The sequence below is a fragment of the Anas acuta genome, chromosome 18 (assembly GCF_963932015.1).
Source record: "Anas acuta chromosome 18, bAnaAcu1.1, whole genome shotgun sequence".
NCBI lineage: Eukaryota > Metazoa > Chordata > Aves > Anseriformes > Anatidae > Anas > Anas acuta.
In genome coordinates this window covers 6,224,838-6,251,114 of record NC_088996.1, presented here as the reverse complement: position 1 = coordinate 6,251,114, position 26,277 = coordinate 6,224,838, and the positions used below count along the sequence as shown (strand labels likewise).

At 40.8% G+C, this 26,277-nt stretch overlaps 1 protein-coding gene across 2 annotated transcripts in view; it reads right to left on the bottom strand.

Annotated features, from left to right (window-relative positions):
• FOXK2 (forkhead box K2) overlaps nucleotides 1-25,668 on the bottom strand; it is a 47,778-nt gene extending 22,110 nt beyond the window's left edge. Inside the window, exons 1-2 of one of the 2 annotated variants that reach the window (XM_068655256.1) lie at nucleotides 25,194-25,336; nucleotides 24,698-25,057 (exon numbers count right to left, since the gene is read on the bottom strand). In XM_068655256.1, coding sequence (XP_068511357.1) covers nucleotides 24,698-25,057; nucleotides 25,194-25,321 — 488 coding nt within the window. In that variant the 5' untranslated portion in view covers nucleotides 25,322-25,336. Of the gene's footprint in view, nucleotides 1-24,697 lie in introns of both variants that reach the window. The other variant, XM_068655255.1, reaches the window with a different exon arrangement.
• Between the last annotated feature and the right edge of the window lie 609 nt (nucleotides 25,669-26,277).

Below are 26,277 nucleotides of genomic sequence, written 5' to 3'. Positions count from 1 at the left end.
TTCCTGTTTAAAAAAAAAACGAAACAAAACACTTGCAACAGGAAAGTGAAAATCAATCATCATTCCTCCTTCCTTCCAGATAGCTGCATTTAACAATGGCTTCCTATTACCAAATGAGCAAGCGCAAACTTTCACCACAACAGTAAATACCATTCAAGAACTTTTCATAAGGCCCAAGATTTACAGTTGGAGCTAAGCTGGAGCAGACAACCCCAAACCACCAGATGCTTTATTACCAGCTTAGCTGCCTACAGAGGTGCCTGGCACCTCACCCTCAGTTGCGGGGTAGTTGTGGGGGTGCAGAAGTTCATTTGCAAACACCGAAGAGATAATAACAGTATTCAGTGCTCACTGAAAGCTGTGAGCAAACCAGACACAACTGCTTAAAGCCGAAGATAGGGCACTTGGCATTTTACTATTCCTTACTATTAAAACAGTAGGGGGAAGTACAGTGAACAAGTGCTGTCACGATGTGTTTGGACATAAGCATAATCATAAAAAACAAAACAAAACAACACCCCCCCCCCCGTGACTCAGACAGACATCAGTTACTTCAGTAACAAAAGACTTGGTTTATTACCTCATCAGAGACCTGCTCTCTCTTGCAGAATTCTGCCAAAACTCCCCGATCACTACCAAAAGAACAGCTACCCAAAGGGGCAAGGCAGCACAGAAAAGACTTCCTGAATCAAGGCACTGAAGTTTATTTTAGCTGGGCTTTTCAAGATAGAGCTCTGCTTCCAAGAGCAGCACAGTCCTTTATTTCACCTACAAATCCATGACTAACTCAGGGCATTGAGAAGTGACAAAAACTGCTTCCTACCAACTCCAGTTCTGAGTACACAGCAGTGTTTAATTTCCTCCCTCAATCTGCTTGCCTGGTCAAAGAACAGAGTTTTTTCACAGCCCTCGCAAAAAGCTATGAGCATTAATTACATTCACAGCCATCCAAGAATGTTTGGTGTCCGAGAGCCATCCCATATGTGGCTCGCTTTAGTGACACTGATGGGCTCGTTGCCTCATTGGAAAGCAACATTTTAAATCATATTCTGAAAGCATTTTGTTTGTTTGTTTTCTTAACCAATTGCACACTGCAGAATGGTTGTTCAAACCATTTTTCGATTCTTCTTCTACTTGCAAATTTCTAAAACTTTTTCGGTGAAGGTCCAGACCCTTTAGAGGCAGCTACATGGACTGCAGACAGGGACTTACTTTCCTTAATCACTCATGGGGGCACTCCAGAACCAACGAGGACTCCAAAGAGCCTGAAGATTGCAAAGCAGTGGAACTATTTAATCTACAACAAGCAGATTGTTTTTGGAAAATATTCCTCAAGAAGCACTCCTCCTGAGCTGTTCCTCTCAGCCCGTGCCAAGTTCTCAGATCGTGGGATGTTGTAAGGGGCAGCAGGAAAGTGCAGAAGGATAAAATCTAGTAAGAACAACAGACATGATTTAACAAGTCAGATAGTCACGCAAGTGGAAATCTGTCCAGGAATAAAAAGAACGCACTGAACAAAAGTCTTTGTCAGAATGGATGTTAACCACTGTCACTGTTCTGATAAAGGAACAACAGCACAGAGAACGAAAGGGTACAGCAAACAAACATGAAGCATGGGATTAGCTTCTCCAAGTGTAAACCTGTAGCTGCGTTAGTCATCTGTCTTTACAGTGAATGAAAGGGAGCAGGCACTAAAGGGTGCAAAACCCCTAGAAGGGAAAAGCCTAAAAGGGTTTGGAGAAGTCAGGTACCAGGGCTGTCTATTAGTCACTGAATAGAAAGGGAGTCCAGGTGTAGACAGCCAGACATAAATACACTGCTAAGCAAAATGAAACCCTCCAAACAACATCTAGTGAAGTCATGAAAAATCAAGGCCACGACTTCTGAAAAGTGCAGACTAGGCTCTTATGAATAAATACCTGATCTCAGGGCAGGTGTCATGGGATACAGCGACATAAGAGCTCAGCACTGCTACATGGAGAAAGCTCTTCCCTGTCTCTTGCACCAGTTCTGTTCCCAGACACAGTTCCTCTGCTCACCAGGTACCTGCTGCCAGAAGCCACTGCTATCTCCAGTTAATTTACTAACCCAGCAGAAAACCACTCCAGCCAAAACGTATAAGTTTGCTATGTTTTAGTAAATTTAAGTCAGCTCACAGTCTAATCTTTCTTCAAAAGTAAAGCAGAACTGTCATGACAGTTTAATTTAAAAGCCATACAGTACTTACTACATAAAAAATGCTCTGTTGTGCAATTGTTCCAACTGTTCTCTTTGAAAGTTGAAACTTGAACCATCTAATACCGAAAAATAAGCCTCCAGAAGACACTAGTCATAAAAGGAAGTACAGAACTCAGCAAACAAGAGTGCATGCTCAATGCTTTTCAACAGAATTAAAGATGGGTTTGCTTGGGACCTTTCAGCTTGACCAAGAGTATCGGTATTCTCACTGCAGATCCTGCTAACAGAATGGATCATCATCGCTTAAGCCTTCCTTACAAAAACATTTATATTACTCCAAAAACACACATGTACTAAAAACTACAATAGGAGTAAAACTTGTTGGATAACAATAACCGTATATATCATCTTTTAGAAAAAACTAATACATACGTACAATTTTCAAGGTCTCAACCATAACTGAACAAACACACCGCTCTGCACTTCTGTAACACCCTGCATTACAGAACACTGAGGGATTGAACAGAAATTAACACATAAAGATGTGTTCTTTGCAGTCCTATGGCACACCAAAACTTAGGGATAGTACCATTCCCCCAAGCTGGATATGTAAGACAGCCTGGAGCACTGGCAAAGAGAACCTGTAGCCCTCAGAAACAGAGCAGGGAGGCAGGGAACCAGGAAAGGGGAAGAATTCCAGTGTTTGCGCTGCAGACATGAAGCAAGCCGCTTCAAAACGCATGGAATCAATTCTAAAAGGCGAGGCACAGTTCTTGATAAAAAGTGCTAGAAAAGAGCACTGAAATTTCATCATCCCCCCTGCCTCCGCCCATGAAGCATTATCCCCATTTTTAAAAACAGATTAAACAGATTTGTGACTTGGCCAAGTCGTTTTGGCAAGCACGCAGCGGAGCTGGGAACAGAACATATTTCCCCCTCAACACCCGATCTTTGTTTAAACCACTGGATCGTCCCTTCTTTTAAGCCTTCCTTCTCCTACAACCACTTTAAGAGGCAGAATCAGGTGAACCTGATTCGTCTTCAGTAAAGCAGAGATTATTTCCTTAAATAGGACTGAATTATTTTGATCAGTTTGTCGCACACAAGTATCTGATTAAGGAACAAAACCAGAAGTAGCTGTGAAGCCTACACAGCAAACACCAAATCTGCATATGGAAAGTTATCTTTAGCAATATATTGTGTCCTCTGAAAACGAGCTAAAGGAATTTTAAGTTCATTAGTTCTTTCTCACTACACCACAAAAACTCGACAATAAAGCTACACATTAGATGGATACATTCTACTTAAAATCTACAGAATCTTCAAGTCCTACAGGTTGGAAAACACCTCCAAGATCATCTAGCCCAACCTGTAACCCAGCACTAACATCCACCACTAAACCATGCTATGCAGTTCTACATCTGCACGTTTCTTGAAGACCTCCAGGGACGGTGACTCAACCACTGCCCCGGGCAGCCTGTTCCCATGCAGCACAACCCTGCCAGTAACAAAATTTCTCCTCATATCCAACCTAAACCTCCCCTGGCACAACTTGAGGCCATTTCCCTTTGTCTTATCACCTGGTGTCTGGGAGAAGAGCCTGATCCCCACCTCCATACAACCTCCTTTAAGGTCATTGTAAAGCACAGTAAGGTCTCCCCCAAGCCTTCTTTTCTCCAAGCTAAGCAACCCCAGCTCCCCCAAGCCGCTCCTTCTAAGACCTGAAACTTGTACATAGTTACATACTCAAGTATAACTTATTGTATGTATAACTTTTTACATGTAACTTGTATAGTTATATTCTGAAGTAATTGAAGATTTTAAGTCACACAGACCTTATTTCCTATGTATCTATTAGAAGGATTTTTTCCATTATCAAACAGAAAGAAAACACTTTTTTTAAGAAAAAAAAAAAAAACTAACATTTTTACCCTGAATACTGAAAAGTATCAGTAGAAAAAAAGACTCTTCATTCACACTTTCCTTTACATAAGCTTTAGTAATAATCAGGAGTTGCTCAGTCATGATCATTAGTAGTTGTCAAGCCATTAAAACTGTTACTGATTTCCTTGTACTTGCACCAGTGATGAAGATCCTACAAATGTCCCAGTGAAGCAGAGCTGGAGGTGCTGGAAAGTAACAGAGGAAGTCCTACCTGCTTGCGCTATTGAAGGACTTGCTTCAATTTTATCTATGTTCTCTCAGCTACTGTTAATTAATCATACTCCTATGTCACCTCAGACAAATGTAATTAAATTGAGAAAACTTCCACAGGCCAAAACAACAAATAAAAAAAAGAGATTTTGTATTTATTTTTTAATAATAACTGCGCCAAATTTGGAATATATGGCAAGTACTATCTTCATGTTTAATTTCTGGTCCTGTTTAAACCAAGAGCACTGTTGTACACTATTCAACTTTTGGTTCTGCTTTAACCACATTCCTACAGACAGGCCGCAGAGTTCGCAGCAACTGGATTGATCTTATGCCACCAAGAACACTCAATGGGAGGGTAATGACAAAAAGCATGTAGCTTGGTTGTGTAAACCCAACCAAACCTGAGGATTTCCAATATTAAAGCAGCCAGGTCTTAAGAGTGGGGGGGTTATTGTTCAACTTCAAATTCCACACTTTAAAAAAAAATGTAATCCTGTGATTTAGCTTTTCCAGTCCATAAAGTTTTCTAAAACCAGAAGCTCAAACCAGAAAAAATGGTCCCATTACACCATGCACTGTTTCAGTATATGAAGTGGGAGTGAGTGGGGCATGACCATGATGCCAGTATGGCAACTCAAAACACTGCTGCAGCCACTCAAGCCATTCTGTGCTCCAGGAAAGGAGATGAAGCTTCATCTCTGCAGGCACGCTGGCAGAGGTAGCACCTTTCCACACACTCGTGCATTTTTAATCCAAAATACCAGACTCCCACCATGTTGAATCATTCTGCTTTAAATTCTGGTCCTTCCTTGAGATATGCTGCAGCCAAACCAACTTTATAGGTAGTAACTGACACAACATTGGGTAAAATCTTCCAGAACACAAGCTAATGTCAACTCGTCTTCTCTTCGGCTTGTAAAGCCAAATTGATATAGTTCAGCCTATAAAATGCTTTGAAATGTCAAAGAAGTATACCTGCAGCAAACCACTGCAAAGAGGTTCTTACACAGCTACATGTGCTGCTGAGCTGCTCAAGCAATTCAACTTCCCTGGATGAGCAGAAACTGCACAGCTTTTTTTTTATATTACATATATATATTATATATAAATCAGTGTGTCTGACTTTCACCCCCTCAAAAGGAAAGTGCAGTTTGTTGAGTCAGGCTTCCCCAGCTTGGCAGCCGAGCATCACTCTTCCCTGAATGGAACTGTCAGAGCTGTCATAAAAAGATCGCTCCAGAAGACCAGATGAAAAATTCTCCACTTTCCCCTCCCCACGTATCCATCTGCTGGACATTCTCTATTTCAGACACCCACTCACCATTATTGCCTCATTTCTGCCACGCACAAATACCAATTGCTATAAAAACAGTTTTTGTAACAAAATTTGACCATGGGATTCCATATTTAAGGACAACAGCAGTCATGCGATTTCTTCAGAGCTCTGCTGCAGAATCCACTCTTAGAGCAAAGGTGTAAAGATGCAAATGCTTCATGCATACGTTACTGCTTGAAAAAAACTGCAAACACTAACTTTCCCAGCACTTACATTAACATGTTTCCATTTATCTTGAAAATCAACCAATATTTGAAAGATTTAGATTTTCTGAAGTTGCATTATGTTGCAATGAAATGTTAATCCCTACAGAATGCATTCCACAATTTCTATATGTGTAAGGCATTTTATTATACTTTCTTCAATACAGACAAAAAATCCTGACAATGTTTTTTTCAAATCCACGTATTAGTACAGGAAACACCATTAAAATATGTTGTTTACCATAATATCTAATGTGATTAGATATTTAAATTAAAGTTAAAAAGTTAAAGTTAAATTAAAGTTATCATACATACAGAAGCAGCAACAAATACTACTACACACTTGGAGCCCGTTTCCCTCATTTTTCACTCATACATAACAAATTATTTCATGAGCTTAGAAACACCCATCGGGAAAAATAAGATTAAATACTTCTATTTTAAAATTCTATTAAAAAAAATCAAAGCAAAAATGGAAAAGAAGATTAAAATATGAAGATCCAAAAGACATTTTCAGCTGTGGAAGGCACGAGCACGGCCTTATCCTGTACTCTAACAGCATGTAAGTTTCTCTGGTATATAGAAAAGAATGTAAAGGCTTGAAGTCAGAAAAGCTAAAAATATAACAGACACCTGAGGTGATTAAAAACAATCTGTATAAAATTGTTTTTTTTTTTTAACATCCTTCCCAAAAGAATGAAAGAATCAGGAATCCCCCCCAAAGCTTGTCATTAACTATGAACTTTTCTGCACAAAAAGTTTCTGTTAGAGTCAAGAAGTTTCTTCACCAGTTACTTCTAAACTATGACTCCTTTAATCATCATCACGAATCACATCACAAAGATCTTAAGATCACTAATTAGTTCAGTTACAAAGCTGTATCTCACAACCAAGTTTTGCTCTCTCTCCTGAGAAAACAATAGTCAGTTTATATAAAATTGTCACAAGAATTAGTGACTCTTCTGTGAGAACTGTAAAGGCAATGAGAAAGTACAACATCACCTGACACCGAAACTCAGAATGTGACATGAAACCTTTAAAACTCTTCATCTGTATTCAAAAAAAAAAAAAAAAAACAAAAAAAAACAGAGCACAACAGAGAACAGCAGAAACCAGTAATCAAATACCTGTCTGAAGATATTTCTGTGCTGAAGTGCAAAATGAGGACCAACAGTCATACCAGCACCGTGGAAACTACTAAAAATAGTACGAGCACAATTTCATTGCTTTTCCTGTCCATCTTCATTGTCCACAGTGGACATCCTTTGTTTTTTCTTCTTCTCTTCAGGTACCTGATGTCATCTTTGAACAGATCTTTTACTTCGGATTTATGCTCCTTGCAGAAGCAGTCTCCAGAAACATTATGCAGCTCTTTTGCCTGTGGAGTAGGGTGCCAGGGATTTCTTGGCTAAGCAGGAGGTTTGTCAGGCCCCTCAATGAGCTGATTCAACTCCCTAGCACAGCACCAACTAACACAGCAAACCAACTTTTTTAAGAGGAAGAAAGTATTCTCTGGGGCAAGCCAGACTGAACTGGGTAAACAGGGACCTAATGGGTGCCAAAGCCAGTGTAACGGGAAGGTTGGACCAACGGAGCCAGGATCAGGAATTGGAAAGAGAATAAGCAAGACCTTTCAGGAGCAGAGAACCTTTAGATCAGCTCAAACGCTGATTAAATTGATATGTAATATATTGTGAAGACACTTTATCAATCTTATCGATTTCTTCCCACCTGGCAACTGAAAAAACCTGCACTTCTCACTTGACAGAAAAGTAATCCTGAGCCTCGGTCTCTCCTCTTTTAAGGGATTGTTTTTCAGGTCTACCAGTAAACTAACCTGACGAGTACACAATCTGACTACCATGGCTAACACAAGGGACAGAACAGGATGGTTCTTTCAGCTGTAATTCCCAATTAGTTTGTTTTACCTGACCTTGAAACCAAAGGGTTAGTTACAGTTTATCTTCACTGGCTGCATCCTATGCACAGATATGCTCAAAACCCAGGGATTAAATTGCTGTTCCTGTTTTAATAACATTTTACTACTGTATACATCTAATGTGAAGGTTTTAGAAATTCCGTTAGGAGCAAAGATACAATTATTGCAGATGTATTAAATATTTAATAAAGTTTACCAATATACTTAAGATGAGAAGCATAAGCCTTCCACAGCAGTGTGTCCTTTACCTCAATGCATTATCTCAGCAGAAAGCTGAATTTAAGAAACTTACCTATATAAAGAAGTGTGCAATGCTTACATGCATTACCCACAGCACACACAAATAATAAGAGATGATGCGTTCTGAGAAACTGTCGAAGTCAAATTAATTTTGTATCAAGCCTGACCCCACCAGTGAAGTAACATTCCCTAAAATGTAAAATACACTGCAAAGATGCATATATTTATACATACACTTCAGTTTTGTTTACTGTTGCTCCCAAGTCCTCCCCAGACAGCCAGTCTGGGTCAGCGCTCCCTTGGATGTCTGGGATCGGAAGCCTCAGCCCAAAGTTGTGACTGAAGAGTCACGAGCAGTCTGGGAAGCTGAGCTCTGAGCAAAAATGGCTTTTAAGGATCATTTGTTCTGATCTTTATGTTGTTTATCTAACCAAAGATGACAAGGAATGAAGGGAAAAGGGAATCCATTTCACAAGTATTAAACGTTATGGTAAATAATTTACATAAAGAACAGTTGTCACAGCTAACTGCTGAATATAGACCAAGCCCCAAAAGACTGAATACAAGGTCATTTTCTCTCTTAACTTCAAGCTGGAAATAATTGGATGGTCTCCACTGTTTTAATGACACCAGCACAGGAGATGCCAAGGACCACATCCCGAAAGAATTAACACAAAATAGGGGTGATGGTGGTGGCAACCACAACAGAAGATTTTGGAAATACAGAATCAATAGCAACAGTAGGAAGAAAACGAAAGAAAGAAGGAAACAATAGACTTAGTGCCTGACACTGAAGGGGTGAAACAGCTCTCAAGAATAAACTGCTTGGAACACAAAATAAATAGTTCACGGGCTACACTGAAGAGGGGGGCATGTGCTGGTCATATGTTCAGCGTGTGTTACTGGCACCGCTCACCGCCATGTTCCATGTTGTAATAGCTGAAACATTTAAATTTGAAATGCGCTGCCTTCAGGGATGACATGATCTGGGCAGCCCTGACGAAACACACACCACTCAAAAGGAATACATGCTAATTTTGGCTTGCAGGTTATTTCTCCATACTCCAAACAATGCTTTGCTTGGCACCAACTCATTTGAAGAGCTTACATTAAATAGAACTAGTGGTAGTGTGAAGCAACTTTAAAACCAGCAGACTCAGTTTATGCAAGATTATATAAAATGGCTATTGTAGTATCGGTGATTCTTAGAGGCAACTTTCTGCTTGGATCCATGCTATAGATCAGACGTGCATGCGTTCGACTTCAGAACTGCAATATCCTTTGATGCTGTGTGCAATTTCTCTGTGCATTCGCAGTCTCGCACACAGCGATACTTAGCACGACGTAGCCCCTAGCCCAGGTGACAATTACACACAGTGGTGTAGCTTCAAGACTCCAAAACACGGGGGAGGAAGAGAATTCTGTCAGAGTTCAATCACGCAACTTCAAATAACGGCTTTCTGTAGCAGCCGGCTCTGGCTCCCCAGTCTGCAGCCATTTCCATTTCTGTGAAAGCTGTAACAGTAAAGGTGTTTCTGGTGCTGACACAGAGATTCTGAGAAAGGCTCAGCGCCTCACTACTGTATGTTAATTGCCGACCATATCAACCCTTTCTGCATTCAAATCAGTGGCTATGATTAGATCTATTTACTTCCTTTTAAATACCCATCCTGTAGTATTTGAATTTTAAGGCCCCTAGAGCGATTTCTCTTTCCTTTGTATTTTTGTATTAAATCATTACCCACACAAGTCAAATCCTGTCTCCATTTAGAACACCTCTAAGAGGGTTATTCTAATGACTTAGAGGTGGTGTGAACCATCACAATACAAGTATCTGAGGACATGTTGTGTTTAAAAATAAAAGTCTCCTTCACTCAGTGAAGGACTTTATCAGCCCAACTTCTTGCTCTCTCTGTATCAGACACAATCAGTTTGTCCTCAGCCAATAATTTGCCATAAACAGTCCCTATAAAAACACTGGGTGGTCATATATATTCTCTTCTTTAAATCCCTCATGAAAAGCTTGAACAAGCAGCTACCACAACAACAAAACAGTCGTAAGTAGGACAAAATTGCATTAGTGTAACACATCCACAGTAGCCAACACTTCCTTAATCGGAGCCCAGGGAGCTCCAAGTCAAAGTGCAATGTCACTGCAACAGGCAGCCAGCCCCGCTGGTGCTTACCTATATTTATCGGCAAGTAATTAACCCTAAACTACTCAGACCTTCAAGACAAGAAATATAACTGGAAGAACAAGATCACCTAACTCTACTAATATCAGATGTTCTTTCATAAAGAAAAAAAAATTGCAGACAATAGTTTACCTTGGAGATAAGGCAGATAAACTGTTAGACACATTTCAATATGAGAGATGTGGAATCAAAGCAAGTGTTATGAAAATTACCAAAAACACATCCTACCTTCTCTAGTTCCCCCTCAACAAAAAGAGACGTGGGCAACACATTTCTACACTGCCATTTCCCGTGTTTATTACTATAACTGAAGCTTTTTTTTTTTTTTTTAATTTCAAAAACTGTAGAAAAGCCTAATTCCCACAACCAACATTTCTGATTAAACCACTGCTTTTGATTCCATTGAAACACTTTCCTTGGTCTCTTTTCCCTTTCCACTATCATGGTATTTCTCCAAGTAGTCAAAAATCACACCATCTCACATTATCATTATTTCATATTCAATATAACCATGTTTTTAAGCTTTTCAGATGAAGTTAAATATTTTATGGCCCACTTCTCAGCTACATTACAGCTAACACAAACGTGTACACAAACATTACATATGTTTTCATCAGCTCCTAAGCCAAGAGAACTTCAAAATATTAAACCCAAACTTTAAAAGTTTTAGATCTTTAATATTTAACCCTTCTAACTGAGGGCTGAAATATTTACAGTCACATTTCTTTTATAATTATTATTAACATGGTCTGCATGCTGCTTTTTAAAAATGATTTTAAAACACCCCTCTTGGTGATAACTCTAGATAATAGCTAACAACCTCACATAAGAATCTTGGGTACTTACTAACCCACAGCAGACCAAACTTATTTATAGCTAAGTTGCAAGCTGGGGTTCGTGATCTCTTCCAGGCTCGACAATCTTCCAACCTCAGAATAACCACACCATAAAACAGCCAGGGTTATTTCACTACTGACAGAAAAGTAAACATTTGTGTACTAGGGTGTGCTTGCAGATGATTGCCCTGGCTGCCTGTACTGCAGCAGACAGTAAAAGCTATTCATAACAGGCCAAAATTCATGAAGGAAATTTAAAATTCTGAAAAGAATTTATGATCAAGATTTAACTTACGCCTTTAAAACACTGAGACAGGTGAGAGGATCTGAATTCTCCTCCTAACCATGAATGAGTTTTCCTATTTCACCTTTGGACTAGTTCTTTTAACATTTAATAATTGCCAATTTTTTTTTCTCTGAAACAGGTAATATTCTCTATAACCTTACACAGTGAAGGACAATTGACTATGAAGAAACAGCACTTCAGCTTACAGAAAAAAAAAAAAAGATTCAAACTGGTAAATAGCTACTGAAATTACTTTTAAAAGAAATTCTAACAGAATCCTGGCATTTTTTTGAGTTATAAGGAAGCAAGTTCTGTTACAAGAATCCTGGACATTAATAGAATTGGGTATGCGAGCAAAGAAGACATGCTACAAATGAAACAGTTCCAGAAAAGCCTGTTTTGTTGTCAGCTTGCTGCTCACTGTTCCATCTCACCCCAATCCTCTGCTTAACCACTCAAAAGAATTTTTGAAGTCATTCTGCATATCCTGCTCAAACACCAGCAATCCTCAGAGGCCAAGAGTCCTTCAGGAAGGGTAGAAAAAAGCAGAGATGCAGCTAGTTAAGAACTAAATGATGAAACAGCCAAGAAACGACACAGCTTTGTACCAGTTACTGTAAGTTACTTTGTCTTGCTAGGGTTCCACAAGGCACTTGAGCACTGTTAACAGTTCTGGAATTTGCTAATAATACAGACTTGTTGCATTTCTCAGCTTTATGGACAGACCAGTGCAAGGAAAACATTTTAAAAACAAAGGCTTGAATTTCAATTCAAGAAGATAAACAACTGAAGTTCTACGGCGGTTTTTACCTATTGCATCTCTTTCCTGTGTTGCTAAATGTGCCTGTCATCTGAACACTTCAACTGACATACACACTGTGGTTTCCAGGTCCAAAATGTTTACAGCGATTATCAATATCTAGAAAGCTAAATGAATAAGCCTCTCACCAACCACAAACTGTGGAGCTCACCCTGAACACGGAATTCACTGCTGCATTCATTCTGGAACCCACATTCAGCGCAAAGGGTAACCACCTTAAACTACTGCATGTAGCCTTCAACTCAGTGATGTAGTCACAAATGTGCTGCCAGGAAAAAGGCTGTGCTTGAACTCCTGATAGTATCACTGGAAGTTGGACTGTATGAGGATGAATTTCATCATTCTGTGAGAATCTTGTTACCCAATCTAGTCATTTTAATAAAGTTACTTAAGAATAGATTGCAAACTCTGCAAACCGATGTTTCCATACCATCTGAACAGCAGACCAGTTCAGTTTGGCTTGTAACCCTTAAATACTACCAAGAAAATGAATACGTTCACTAAGATGAAAGGGCAGCGAGGACCAAAGCCCTTAACCCCCTTGACCTGATAGCAGAGCACCCTGGGTCAGGCCTCCTACCACATGCAGCAGAAAGGACTTCAGTTGGTGACTGCCCCAGAACAAGTGGATCAATGGATGGCCGTGTAAGACGGGTCAGGCCCAACACCTACCCGAACACTTATCTGAGCCTAACCCAGCCACACCCAGCCTATTCACACCGTCTAGGGAAAGGAAATAACTTGCTTCCTTTAACGTGCCTTTGCTCAATGTTATTTAACACTTAGATGAGTGGAAGTTATAAACAGTACTTGGATTGATGATAATTTATGTAATTGACTCCTACTGACTTTCGTCAGCACCCAAGTCCACTGGCTAATGTACTGTAAATGAAAAAAAAAAAATTTGCTATAATCTGATCCCCTTCTAAATTATTGTTTTGTTTTGTTTTGTTTTTTTCTTAAACATTTCACCACGTCTCCTCTGAAGCAAGTCTCAGAGTGACAGTGAGAAGTCAGATAAATCAGAACAGAGACCAAATGCACAGCTACTTTCAAGCCCACTAAAGTTGTTTTGGAAGGCTGGATCAACTGAACTGATTTCTTGGCTACTTATCTTGCATAAAGAATGGAAAGAAAAAGCTCTCTTCAAAAAAAAAAAAAAAAAAAAAAACAACTAAAAAAACTTTTTTTTTTTTTTTTTGAGATATTTCTACCTCCTATCAAGCAGGTATTAAATAGAACCTCAAAAGCCAACACAGGAAATCCCCATCACACCTACCTACAGAGTCAACTGCAGCAGATTCACATATTTCCTGACACAGTGCAGAGGCTACATGTGACCTCTGCAATAAGGGACATTTAAAAAACAGAAGAGTTTTAGAATTTTTTTCACATTCATTTCTTCTTTCAGACAGATAATAGAAGGCTGCACAAACTCTAGTCAGTCACCTGTATTAAATGCATTGAAATCCATTTTCTGAGGTAAGGTTTTCCACAAAGAAATAAAAAACCAAAAACATAAACTTAAGGGTCCTTTATCTCTACTATATCCTTAATGTTCAATCTCTACAACTCATGTCTTCCCCAGTCCTGCAATGTAACTTAAACTGCCAGCCGTACTGATGACCTTTAAATTAGAGACACGATGATTTAGCATATGGAATGAGGACTATACGTCAGTGCTGTCCCTCTGCTGTGAAATAATCCACAGCCAAGGAACTTGTGCTTTTTTTTTCCTCTAGTGGTCTTCTCTATGTATTTACATTTATGCAGAGATTGAAAAAAGGGCCAGAAAGCATGTATTAGCCAAAAGGTATGACACAACTGAGTCAGCTCAACACGCAGGCTACTTAGATTTGCTTTTATATTTTTCACTTAAAACAAAAACAAATACTTTGCATACCCTTCTATCAAAATATATAGTCTCACAAGAACTTGTTTGGTCTTCTCTTACACTGTTTTGGATCCTTCTTTTGTTTCCATTTTTATTTCATAAAGCGTAACAGCTCTTAAGAAAGCAATTCCTTTATATATGACTCCATGAGACACAGCAAGCTTAATGAAGACTGTTCAAGCCCACCACATACTTCATGCCAGCTCCACCGCTCATCAGACCTTTCCCATCAGCCACTTCAATGCACCAGAAAACTCCCCAGAATACCCAAAAAAAGCAGATGCCAGTGGCTTTTGGAGCATCTGATGTGCTTTGAGGCCAGCACAACCTGCAGGTGGGAGCACTGCAGAAAGCAAGACCTTCCCCTCCCCTGCGCTCCTTCTCCGCAAGCGGAACGCCAGGTTAGCTCAGATGCTCACGACAGCTCTGCCCGTCTTTTTAGCAGTCAGACCCAAGATTCTTCTGAATCACCACATTAGCCAAATTAAACATCAATGTCAGCGCCTCATTACTTCCTGTAATGATAACTATATTACCTCTCAATCACAGATCTTAAACTTGAGGTGATCTTCAACTTTGTCCAATCCTTTCTCAAGCCTGCCAGCAAACCCTTCCAGTTCTCCTTACGTAACTCCAAACCCCATGAATACTCTCCTGTCCATTGCCTAGTGCAAAACATGTTGGCCAAACATCCTGATCCTCCCCATGTAGTAACTGAATTCTCATCTTCCAGTTTTCTAATCTGTACGTAGCACAATGCTAAAATCCTCCTCTTTACCATTCTTACAGCATTTTTGGCAGAATTCTGCACAAGCACATTCACCCTTCTGTTGTCTAATCCTTATGCTTTTTCATCTCATTCTCTAAGCCTGTCTCCCTTCAGCACGACAGAGGCCTTCTTCACCCCCCTATCAAGACTGGAACAGAGGATAGCACCTAAGGAGGGAAATCTTTTCTTTAACAGTCAGCTTCCATCACTCATACTTTCCAACTACTTTCTTTGTGTTTACCACACTTGTAATCAATGCACCCGCCTACTTAGCTAAGTTAAGGTATACAGCCTGTGTGTACATTCCTTGTCTGCTCACGTTATATTTGGGCTAGAATACCCCAAATATGCCCATAACACAATGTAAAATGCTAAGTCATCTTTGTCCACATATGGAGGTTTATACAGTACTCTCATTAAGACAGAGGCTAGATGTCTTTGTAGTCCTTAACTTAATTCTCAGCCTTAAAAAACAAAACAGAACAGATAATTATGTGTTTGTACCTTCATAATCAAACTTTTACCTTCCACATTGTACAACAACATATCATGCAGTGGTGTCCACAGTGGTAAGACACCAACATTTCAGATATATATATTTTTTTAGGAAACTGATGTTTCTGTGAAAGCTAAACTATTTCTCCCAGCTGTCGCAGTCAGAATATGTAATTATTTATCTAAAACCCCAGCACTTTATATCACTTACTCTATTTCCAAGCACAAATAAGCTGTTTTTTAACAAACACACATGTAATTTTAAAAACACAAGTTAAATACAACAACAACAAACCTTTGTTTTGTCAGTAAGCTGAAGTTCCAAGCAGCATATACTCATTCCTGCATTGCTGAGGGGGATATCTGTTATCCCCATTTAAGAGGTTTCAAGAAGGAAAAGGTTCGGCAAATTATCTGCTCCCATATTGTAATGTCTGTAAAAAGCAGAACTTAAAAGCAACTTCTATCAATGTGCCAGTTGAACCAAAACTACATATTCCTCTTAGTGATTTAGAACACCTGAATTTAATTTCAAAAGAATGTGTAAACTCTTTTTCTACTACTTGCTAACCTGTCTTACCAATGCAAGAACTAGGAGGCTTACCCCCCATGATCTATTATCTAAGATTTACTTGAGGAAGAACATTTTTCAGAGAATCCCTGAGTATCATAAGAAAACTACTTTTATGGTGTACTCCCATATGAAGACTACGATGATGATGAATATAAACATCAAAATCATTTGCATGTAACAATACTGCTGGCAAGTGCAAATAAATAAATGCCCAACTAGATGTTTGATGCTTTAGAAGCAATTTTAATTAGAAAAAAAAAAAAAAGAAAAAAAGTTGTGACTCCTTGTTAACATATAATAAAAAAGCCTCTTGCTATAACCCAGTGGAAGAGTATTAAGGAAGGACTTTTAGATGAAGTAAAGCCTGAAGAGTTAAGAAGCTTCACCTACTTGTACATCGCCTAGCCCTAGGGCATTAAATTTCATCCAGCCATACCTATACTGCACCCAGACATCAGGTGTGACTACAGAAAGGTGTATCATTATCACTATTATTGACTAAAGCAACTTTTCCCAAAAGGTTCTACTTTTGATCAGCAGAAGGTAGTGAAATGGAGATTCAATCCTTCCTCTAAGTTGTATTCCAGCACTGCTAAAAATATGTGCTTAGTTCAAACCTTGAGACTTCAGTTTACACCCTCTGGGGTTTCATCCTGTGCTGATCCATTCGCAAGACTTTCAGTAGTCTAATTCCTTCCCATAAACAGATAGATATCACACCATCTTGCACTCCTTTTTGAGAAGGCAAACATACTGACCTCCTTAAGTCCCTCACTGCTTGGTATATCCTTGAGCCCTCAATTCCTTTATGCAGTTGCCCCCCTAAAACCTTACAGTTTTCCAAGATTCTTCGATACCAGTTTTGGTTCAGAACCCCAGAAGCTCCACCATTAATCACTGCTCCCTGCTGCAGTTCCCTTATTTCTACACACTCATCACATCACTCTGCTCTGACACATCTCATGATAAGCATCAAACAATTTCTCTTCAGTCAGGACTTGTAAATGCACTCTGCTTCTACTTTTCAGACTAGCTTCCTATCCTGCAGATCTGGCCTGTGTATCTTTTCAGATGCATTTTCTCTTTCTTTACTTCTTTTTAATGGATTGCACAAGTCCATTTTTTTGCCTTCATTATTTGTGACTTACCATCATCATAAATATCTGTAAATGTTTATCAGAAGTTGCATTTACTTCAGATCACCAATGAAAGTATCAAGTAGAAACATCAAATAGTGACCAAGTAGCGTTTTCATGACTTTGCATGAAGTTCTACATTATGCTAGCAAACCTGTGTATTCCCAAAATTCTGCTTGGAAAATACTTTTTCAAAATTAAATGTTTCGTGTAACTACCACCTCATTATTAACCATTTCCCAGCCCTGGAGATGCTCAGAGCTCAAATGGACAAGGTGCTGAGCCATCTGACCTGATGCTGAAGTCATCTCTGCTTCCAGCAGTGGTCCAGCTGCAAGTCCCTTCCTTAATTTTTAATGTAAAACCTTAAATTAACACTACATTAAATGCAATTCCAGTCGACTTTATATTTTGTTGTACGTCATAAAGCTTTGATAATGACATGTTTGATTTGTTTTTTAAACTTACAGCTTTTATTCTAAAAATGTTGTATTGCACGTGCATCATTACTCATGTGAGCTGTCTCGCTGAAGTTAGCTGGAATATTTGCAGTGTAGCATGGACACAATTATGTCAATTTGCTCATGTTTTTCATTGTATTTGATGCACATGGACACACAAAAAGGTGATACGTTTGCATAAAGATTTGTTTATTGAATATTGAAGCTTTTGAATGTTAAAAATTTTATTTCCACGAATACTCAGCTGTACAGCACACAAAGATGCTCCTTTGTAAAAGTTTACAATTCTCAGTACTGGTGAGAAAGTACAGAACACTGCCCAAGCACAATCAATAGCTGCAGCACAACCACACAAACAAACGCAAAGAAACACAGACTCCAATCACTGAGAGACATTCTTTATCCCTATTAAAAAATATCTATCGCAAAAGTAGATTTTGAGTAACCTAGTAAAGCCCCAGCACTGTTCAACAAGATGGTAACATTGATGAAATCTTAACAGAAGAACATAATTTTTATTTTCTTGCCATCCAGTGTGGAATAGCTGCGGAGTAAATATGGTTCCTCCCCTCCCAACTGCTTTATCTAGGTCAAAAAATTCCTTAAAGGCAGGAAGTCGCAGGAAACAAATGTCACTACACATCAACTTTTTATCGTGAAAATAAGCAAGACAGTACACACAACCACCACCTTCCCAGTATTTCAGTATGAAGTTCCATGGAGGACACTAGCTTATTAGTAAGCTCAAGTCTGTTGTGAAAATTCATCATATTCTGCAAAACACATGACTTCACACCGCTACATGACAAAACTGCAATGTTCTTTGAAATTATATTTGATTTTTCCAAGTGTTGTATGTAGCTTTACATAAAATAATGGGGCTTAAGGGGTCTTGAGGGTACTGCTGTATTTACAGAAAAATACAGTAAATCAGATGCACAGTCATCTTACTTGGAATACTTTAGGCATGACTGTGACAAAAAATTCTTCGCTCAGTGCGTGAGAATTACATATGCTTGGGAAAAAAACAAACAGCAGCAGAATTCCTCCACAGCAGAATCATTCACTAAAACACATGTACCTTCATGAAGGACTAATATTTACAAGACAATGTCATTTCCTGATTATAAGCAAATTAATCACATACATTCATTTTGAAAAGCAAGGGTGAAACATTACCTTACTTTCCTTATACTCATCTGATAGCAGAAGTTGTCTCTCCCTGCTCAAGACTAGGGTATTTCACAACAGACAAACAGGATTGTATTTAATTAGTACAGAGCAAAGAATGGTTTAATTTACACAGCTCTTGCCTCATTAATGTAACTGAAGGTAAGAATCTCAAAACTCATTTTCAACTACAGATTAATAGAACAGACAGTTTTAATCCTTACTTTACACCGTTACACCACAATGACACTAATTATGCTTCTGTCAGAACTGGAAAGCAATGAGAGGGAAGCCACCAATTTGTACGGTGATTTCCTGGTTTATATTATTTCATGTAACATTCCTAAGATCAGTAGAACTGTATACAAGATGTCCATACTCAATTCTGCATATCAATCATACCAACAGAAAACGCAAGGCAAGTGCAACTTAATCCAAATCCAAACCTGTGAATCGTACCTCAGCTACTGGACTGGTGTGTGACAATTTGTAGCATTGTCTCAGTAACAAAAGCCATTTCTCTCATAAGGTGTGTTCAGCTGAGAGAGAAACGTGAAAAAAAATGAGATGACAGAAACAACTGTTACACAAATGATGACTACAGAAACTTCATACTCATCTCTATTTTCATTTCAAATGGTACACGTTCTACCTTCTTCCTCCTACATTCCTTTCAATCAGATCCGGTTACAGTGAGAACACTACTGCCACTGAGCTTGACATTTGAGAATCTTACTTTAAAGTAGCCAAAAAAAGACCTATAAACATAAGCCAGTTAAAATTATTATTTCTTATGCCATGGGACACAGTGTGTGCTACAGAAAGTAAAAAAAAAAAAAAAGTTTCTGGAGTCCAATTTGTAAGCCACAGCCAAGTCCAATATTTTAGTTCTTTGCTGTGAGATAACCTCTAAGTAATTCATAGTTTTAATTCCAGTACGAAACTCCTTCATACTCATCTAAACCTGAATCAATCAGAAGGTCTCACAAACAATTCAGCCAGCTGTCTTCCTTACAAGCAACTGTATCTATCAGAAATGTTATCAAAAAAGGGAAAAAGCAGGTGCCAATCCTGAGATAATTGATCTATCCTTACAACTATATTCCTTGGGGGGGGGAGGAAGCAGTGTTTGATTTCCTAATACTTATATTCATAAAGCAATTCTTTAAAACATGAACCAAGCTCAAGCCAAAAAAAAAAAAAAAAAAAAAAAAAGCATACAACGTTCTTCCTAAAAGAGCAGCTAGCACTATCTAAGGAGATAGTGCAATCCTTTCCTCTCAACTGGTAAGCCAAACCTGAACTGCTTCCAGTGAAAAATTTTCATTGAGCATGTGTGAAACCACAATGCATATAGCAATCACATCTCTGCATATAATTTAAGCAACCGCCAAAAATTAAAAAAGCACACTAATATATTAGAGGTTCTTTACAATCTGTTGCAGTATACTGCATGTGTAATGCTGAACACAAAAAATCTTCCTGAAGAGTTTACTTAGTGAATATACTCGATCCTTGTTCAGAATCTACTGGCTTCCGTCACCAGGAAAGCTTCTACTACTTAAAAAGCACTTTGTAGTTCCAGACCACAACACCAAACTAAAAATATTGATTCAGCCCTTTGTACACGAAGGGGAAAAGCACTAGTACACAAACAGATGTATTTTTAGTTTTCAGCCATATAGACCTGCCTTAGGATTAGTCAATAGGTGTTAAGCTAAAGCGAGATGCACTCGACATGGTTTAGTATAAGAGCTCCTATACTCAGTAAACATAAAGAAGTCTATAAAATGAATGACAGAATAGGACAATTATTTGCAGTTTCTTATTATAAAAGAGCTAACTTCAGTTGTATCAAATGAAATTGCCAGGTGTAAAGCTCAAAAAGCTCAGCAAAAAAGATCATCACAGGCTCCAAATTAAGCTGTGGAACTCACTGCCGAAAGTGATGTGGATGTAAGAAGTTTAGAGATTTGGGGGGGGGGGGGGGGAGGGAAAGAGCAAGTCATTAAAAAAATGTAAACATTAAATGGTTTTGAACTCAGAAAGAAATCAAACCTAACTGGGATCCAAAAGAATAAACAAAAGAAGCATAACTAATTTTGTCCATTTTTTATACTCCTCCCTAGGCATCTACGGCTGGCCACTCTTCAAGACAGGTAACAGACTGGATGCATCTTTGCTCTGCCTTAGATACTGCTCCAGTGCTAGTGGTATCTTGTCTTATGGTTCCCAAATCTACTTCCACAAGACCAAAGCCAAAAATAATCATTAATCTACAAAATATGTTTTTGTCCAAATGAACACACTCTGTCTTTGAACAGTCAGGCCTAAAATGTCAGGATCTTTGTGAATTTAAATGCTACCACGCAAAATACATCCAAGCCACTGACTGTAACATGAAAGGAAAAAAAGGGGGTGGGGGGTGGAACAACACAGACAACAAACCTTTTTCAGAGCTAAGCTGTACCCAAAAGTCAGTCTGTTTTTCTCCAGCTGTACAGTTACATCTGTCTGCAATCCTGCCTCTCCAAAAGCTGTATACAAGAGCTCTGTCACCAACAGCTGCAGTGCCCAACATAAAAGGTATTTTTCAAAACAAGTACCTCAAAAGTCAAGCATCAATGTTATTATTTATCTAGCGATATATCCTAAAATGCTTTTACTGAAGTCAGGGGAAACTTGACAAGCATCAAATGAAAACAATTAAGAAACATGGACTTTATAAGCTGCAGCAGTGAAAGTCCATGGATCTTAAAGGTAGCTGCAAGAGACTTAACTGAATTGCTCAGATTTGTGTGCATTTAACATGCAGTTCTAACACTTATTCAATCCCATGCCTCTGTGCATTATGACCTTGACAGGAGAGCTACTTACTGGACACGAACAAAAAAAAGGCTATTTTTTCCCTAGCGTCCATTTTAATCATCTAACAAGATGACAGCTGGTTTGTATACACACAAGGACGAATGTGAGTCTGTCAAGAATCAGAAAAACAAAAACACACTTCCCACTGATATTACCTCCTGCTTGATAACTGAAATGCTTGAACTGTGAGTGAAGCTTCCAGGGAAACATTAAAAATAGTGACCAAAACAGTTATCTTAATGCGCAGTAATTCTGTGTTACTGGCACTTTTATTTGTAGAAAGAAAGATACCTTTATTAGAGCACGTATAAGCAGACTCTAATAACTTAATTTCCCCAGATGTTTAAAACGTGTGGTTTGCAGGAGACTAGAGTTGTATTTCTGCTTTTCCCTTCCAAAAACAGGAAGTTCAGTAACATTATTAATGCAATCATGTTTAAACACTGTGCTGAAATCAAAAAAGGCCAAGGAGACATGAATCACATGTAAATATTAGGGACAATTAAATAAGACAGTTCATGTCTGTAACAATATTTCACTTGGAGTCATCTGTAAGCCACTATTTATTAGTGACAGAGATGGATGCTTCATTCTTAGTTTCCAAGATTGCTTCAAAACCAATAGAAAGAACAGGCCACTCTGTGTTTTTTTGTTTTAACCTCACCTGCCATTAAAGAAAATAAAATTCAAGTGATTGCGTAGTCATAGGCAAAGCATATTACTGGCAACGCTGAAGGATTAACCACCACCACCAAAAATAGATCTAGTGATTACTTGAGCTGGAGGTTAGCAATCATCAATCTTCAACTTGCACCAAAACTGCTTTCCTTTCAGTCACGTTTCAGGTGTCAGTTAATGCGTACATTACACAGTAACTAAGTTTGATTCTTAAAATCCAGGAGATCATCTTCAGTGTGACCAGTTAAATCTACAATGAAATTCAAGAACACAGCTACAACGTTATTAGTCATCAGCAATTCACAGTAATGACTTGCCATAAGCAGATAACGTCTGCTTTGAATTTGTCTGAAGACGTCTATGCTAAAAAAAAAAGAAAAAGACTTTGTAAATAATGAAACTACTATTTCCCTATACAACACCAGTAAGACTTTTCTTCTCTGATGAAGTTCTGTATTTTTAAAAAAAACAATAAAGCAGCATTTGAGCTTAACCACTGATTTAACTATGACCCTGTTGAACATGCCTGCCCTTCAAGCTAAAACTCGTCCCCATGCTTGTTGACTAAAGAAATCCGAGTACATTTGGTGCACACACTGCTCCATTGTTTCTAGCCAGGACTGAAGGTATGCCACCTTTTATTTACACGACTTATTGGAAGATCACACCTATATTTTGTAAGGAGATAACTACTTTAACCAGCTTACAGATCTTGAAATGGAAAGCTACAAGTGTGCAGTCTAACAAATGGTGTAATCACTGAGCACACTAAGTTTCAAGCAAGTGTAGTTTCTGTAAGCACCACCTACATACACTCATGAAAAAGAAAAAAAATTAACTGTAGAGAAGTTTTCATCATTGTTCATTAAAAAACCGACACAAAAAAAAAACCTTCAGTATTCTCTTTCCCTTAAAAAGACAACACTGACAGAAAAAAATAAATTACAAGACAACAATTACATGGACAGCATGAAGCAGCAGTAATTTTTTCCTGAGGAATTAAGCATTTAACAGAATGCTACTGACTAAATTACTCAAACTAATTCTAGACTGTTTGTAATCAACATATGTAATGCACAATGACTTACTTACAATTAGTGTATTGCACCAAACTGTTTATAAAGAAGGAAGTATTTGATCTGTATTTCATAAATGCTTTAGATTAAAATATAGACTAACCACATGCCAAACAATTATTAATATTAAAAAGCAGAAAGCAAAAATAGAAGTTACAGTTAAAGGTCAAACAAGTCATCCAACTGTATTCATGATTATACAACTCCACACATACTGGCACTGTTAAAGCCTCTCAGAATGAGCACTTCCTAGAAAGCAGAAAGGTAAGACAATTTGATTTTTTACAGAGAAACAAGATGGGGAAACTAACGCCAAAGACGTCAAAGTGGAAAATATAAACCATCAAAGCCCTAAAGAAAGTTTAAAAACTTATAAGACGTTAAGAATGTGTCACCAATGGCACGTGCTTTGTAAAGCTAAACCTCATAACCTTTTAGGTACTTCTTAGTCAAGCTACCTAAAATTATTCTGAGCCAAAACACTTTCACTTTTCCCACGAGACTCCTCAGAACACAGATCACTTATTTACAGCTCAACATAGCCTTAACCACGGTAGGTAGGCCTCACGTACTCTTCTAGAAAATTATTTTGCAAGGACAGTTAATATTTGCTAATGGCAAAGGAATGTATTACCGTTTAAAGCCTCCTGATGCATTTACTGTCACATACGGAAACAGGTCTTAAAACACTAGCACTAGCGAAAGTATTTCACATGGATGATTCAGTTTAGTCATTAAAAAAAAATCACTGGTACAATCCGACACAGAGCAAAAACCACCACAAAAAATCTGTAGGCAATCCCCCCCCCCTAAAAAAATAAACCCTCTACATTCAGTAAAAGCACCGAGGGTGTCACAAGGTTTACTCAGCACCAATCCTCAATTCAAAAATCCCAGATATGCGGATAACCACTTGACTGGTTCCCTTTGAAGCACGTAAACAATACTCAAGGGTGTATCCAGTTCTGTTTGCTCATTACAATACCTCCGAGCACTGCTGCAGACAGCTTTGCTCCCAAACTCACACCAGCTCCGTGCAAGACAGGGCGCTGGAGCAGGGTCACCGTTTGTCAGCCGCCAGCCTCAGGCTCCCCGGCTTTGCAGCGGCCTGGAGGGCCAAGCACGGGGGGCGGCGGAGCGGGCACACGGCGGGGAGGACGCGGCCGAGGGGCTGCTACCCTGGTGCCGCAAGGGGAGCAGGGGCGGCGGGGAAGGAGGCCTAGGAGGCAGCCGGCACGGCGACGCTGTCCCCCGGCTGTCACCCCTCGTGCGGCTGCCGAACGGCGACGAGCCGGGGGGGCAGCACCCCGCCGCGACACCCGGGGCGAGCACGGGGCAGCGCGGCCGGGCGGGGGCAGGCGGCAGGCCCGGCCCCGGTGTACTCACACTCGGGGCAGCTGCAGCGGCGGCGCTCCCCGCCTCTGGAAGACGCCGTCCACGAAGACGCCGTTCTTGCCGAGGCAGCGCAGGTAGAAGTCCCCCCCGCCGCCGCCGCCGGTAGCAGCGGCAGCAGCCGCGGGGTCGCCCTGAGGGGCAGGAGGCGGCGGCCCGTCGGAGCCGGCCGGCGGCGGCGGCGGTGGCGGCGGCGGGGGCGCGGCGGTGAAGATCTCCAGGTGGCGGCGGGAGATGAAGCTGGAGTGGCCCATGCTCACGTCCACCGAGCCCTGCGACGAGTTGCGGCCGATGGTCACCGAGCGCTTCTTCATCAGGTACTCGAACTCCCGGCCCTCCAGCCGCGCCACGGCCGCCGCCGCTGCCGCCGCCGCCGCCATCTTAGCGAGCGAGGGAGGGAGCGAGGCCGGGAGGCCGCGAGGCAGCGAGGCCGCCCTGCGCTGCGCCCCTCCGCCCGCACCGGCCCCGCAGCCGCAGCCGCCGCCAGCCACAGGCAGAGAAGGGGCCGCCGCTCCCCCCTCCTCCTCCTCCTCCCCCTCCCCCCCCGCCCGCCCTGACGCACTCCGCCGCCCGCTGATTGACGGCGGCGCCGGGCCAATGGGCGGCCCGCACGCCCATGGGGCTATGGCGGAGCAACCAATGAGAAGCGGCGCTGAGGACGGAGCCGCGCTGCACGTTCGGCTGGCGGGGGCCGGGAGCGCGGGGGAGGGCGGCAAAACGCGGAGCGGAGCCGCGAGCCCGGAGCGGAGCCGGCAACGGGCAGCGCCCCCGCGCCGGGGCAGAACGGGGCCGGGAGGCGAGGCGGGACCGGGCGGGGCGCGCTCGCTCTGCCCGCCGGGGCCGCGGGCTGCCGGCTGCCCCCCGCGGCCCCTGCCCTCCTCCCCGGGCCGGGGGCACCTGCGGGAGGCCGCTGGCCCCGCCCGCAGCTCGAGGTCGGGCGGGCGGCACATGCCGGGGGCTGGCTGCTGCGGGGGAAAGCAGCCCGACCCCAGGAAGGCAGGCGGGGGGGCACCCAGCCACGCTGCACCTGGGAAGCCGTGTGCTGGAACTCCCCCCGTCAGCCTCAAATGATCACAGAAAAAAAAATTATAATAATAAGGTTTTGCACACCACAGGAATTTGACAGCCTTTTGAGAGGGGGGCGATGCTAGAGGCAACTCCGCATCTATGACATCCACATCATACAAGTGCAGTGCTTTGAATTTAAAAGTTTCAGGCGAGACAGTCTATTTGTGCGTACACCTGACTCAGCCCTAGTTTTCTCTAAGAACTAGGGCACGAGAAAGTAAGCAAGCGATCTGACGTGACAAAACAGAATTAGACCTCCAATCACTGTAACTGATTCCTCACTGAGGGTCAGAGTACAAAGAGAGAAGTGTCAGAAAATACGAAAAAGCGATCAAGAACCCACATCAGCATTTCTGCTTCAGAATATTACAGGTTCCCAAACGGAAGGCATTAGTTGTGCTCACCCAAATGCAGCACCTGCATTGGGAACAGCGTACCTGACCAAAACCCTGTCAACACATCCGCAGTGCTCCTCTGTTACAAAGACCAGGCACTGTCAGGATTGA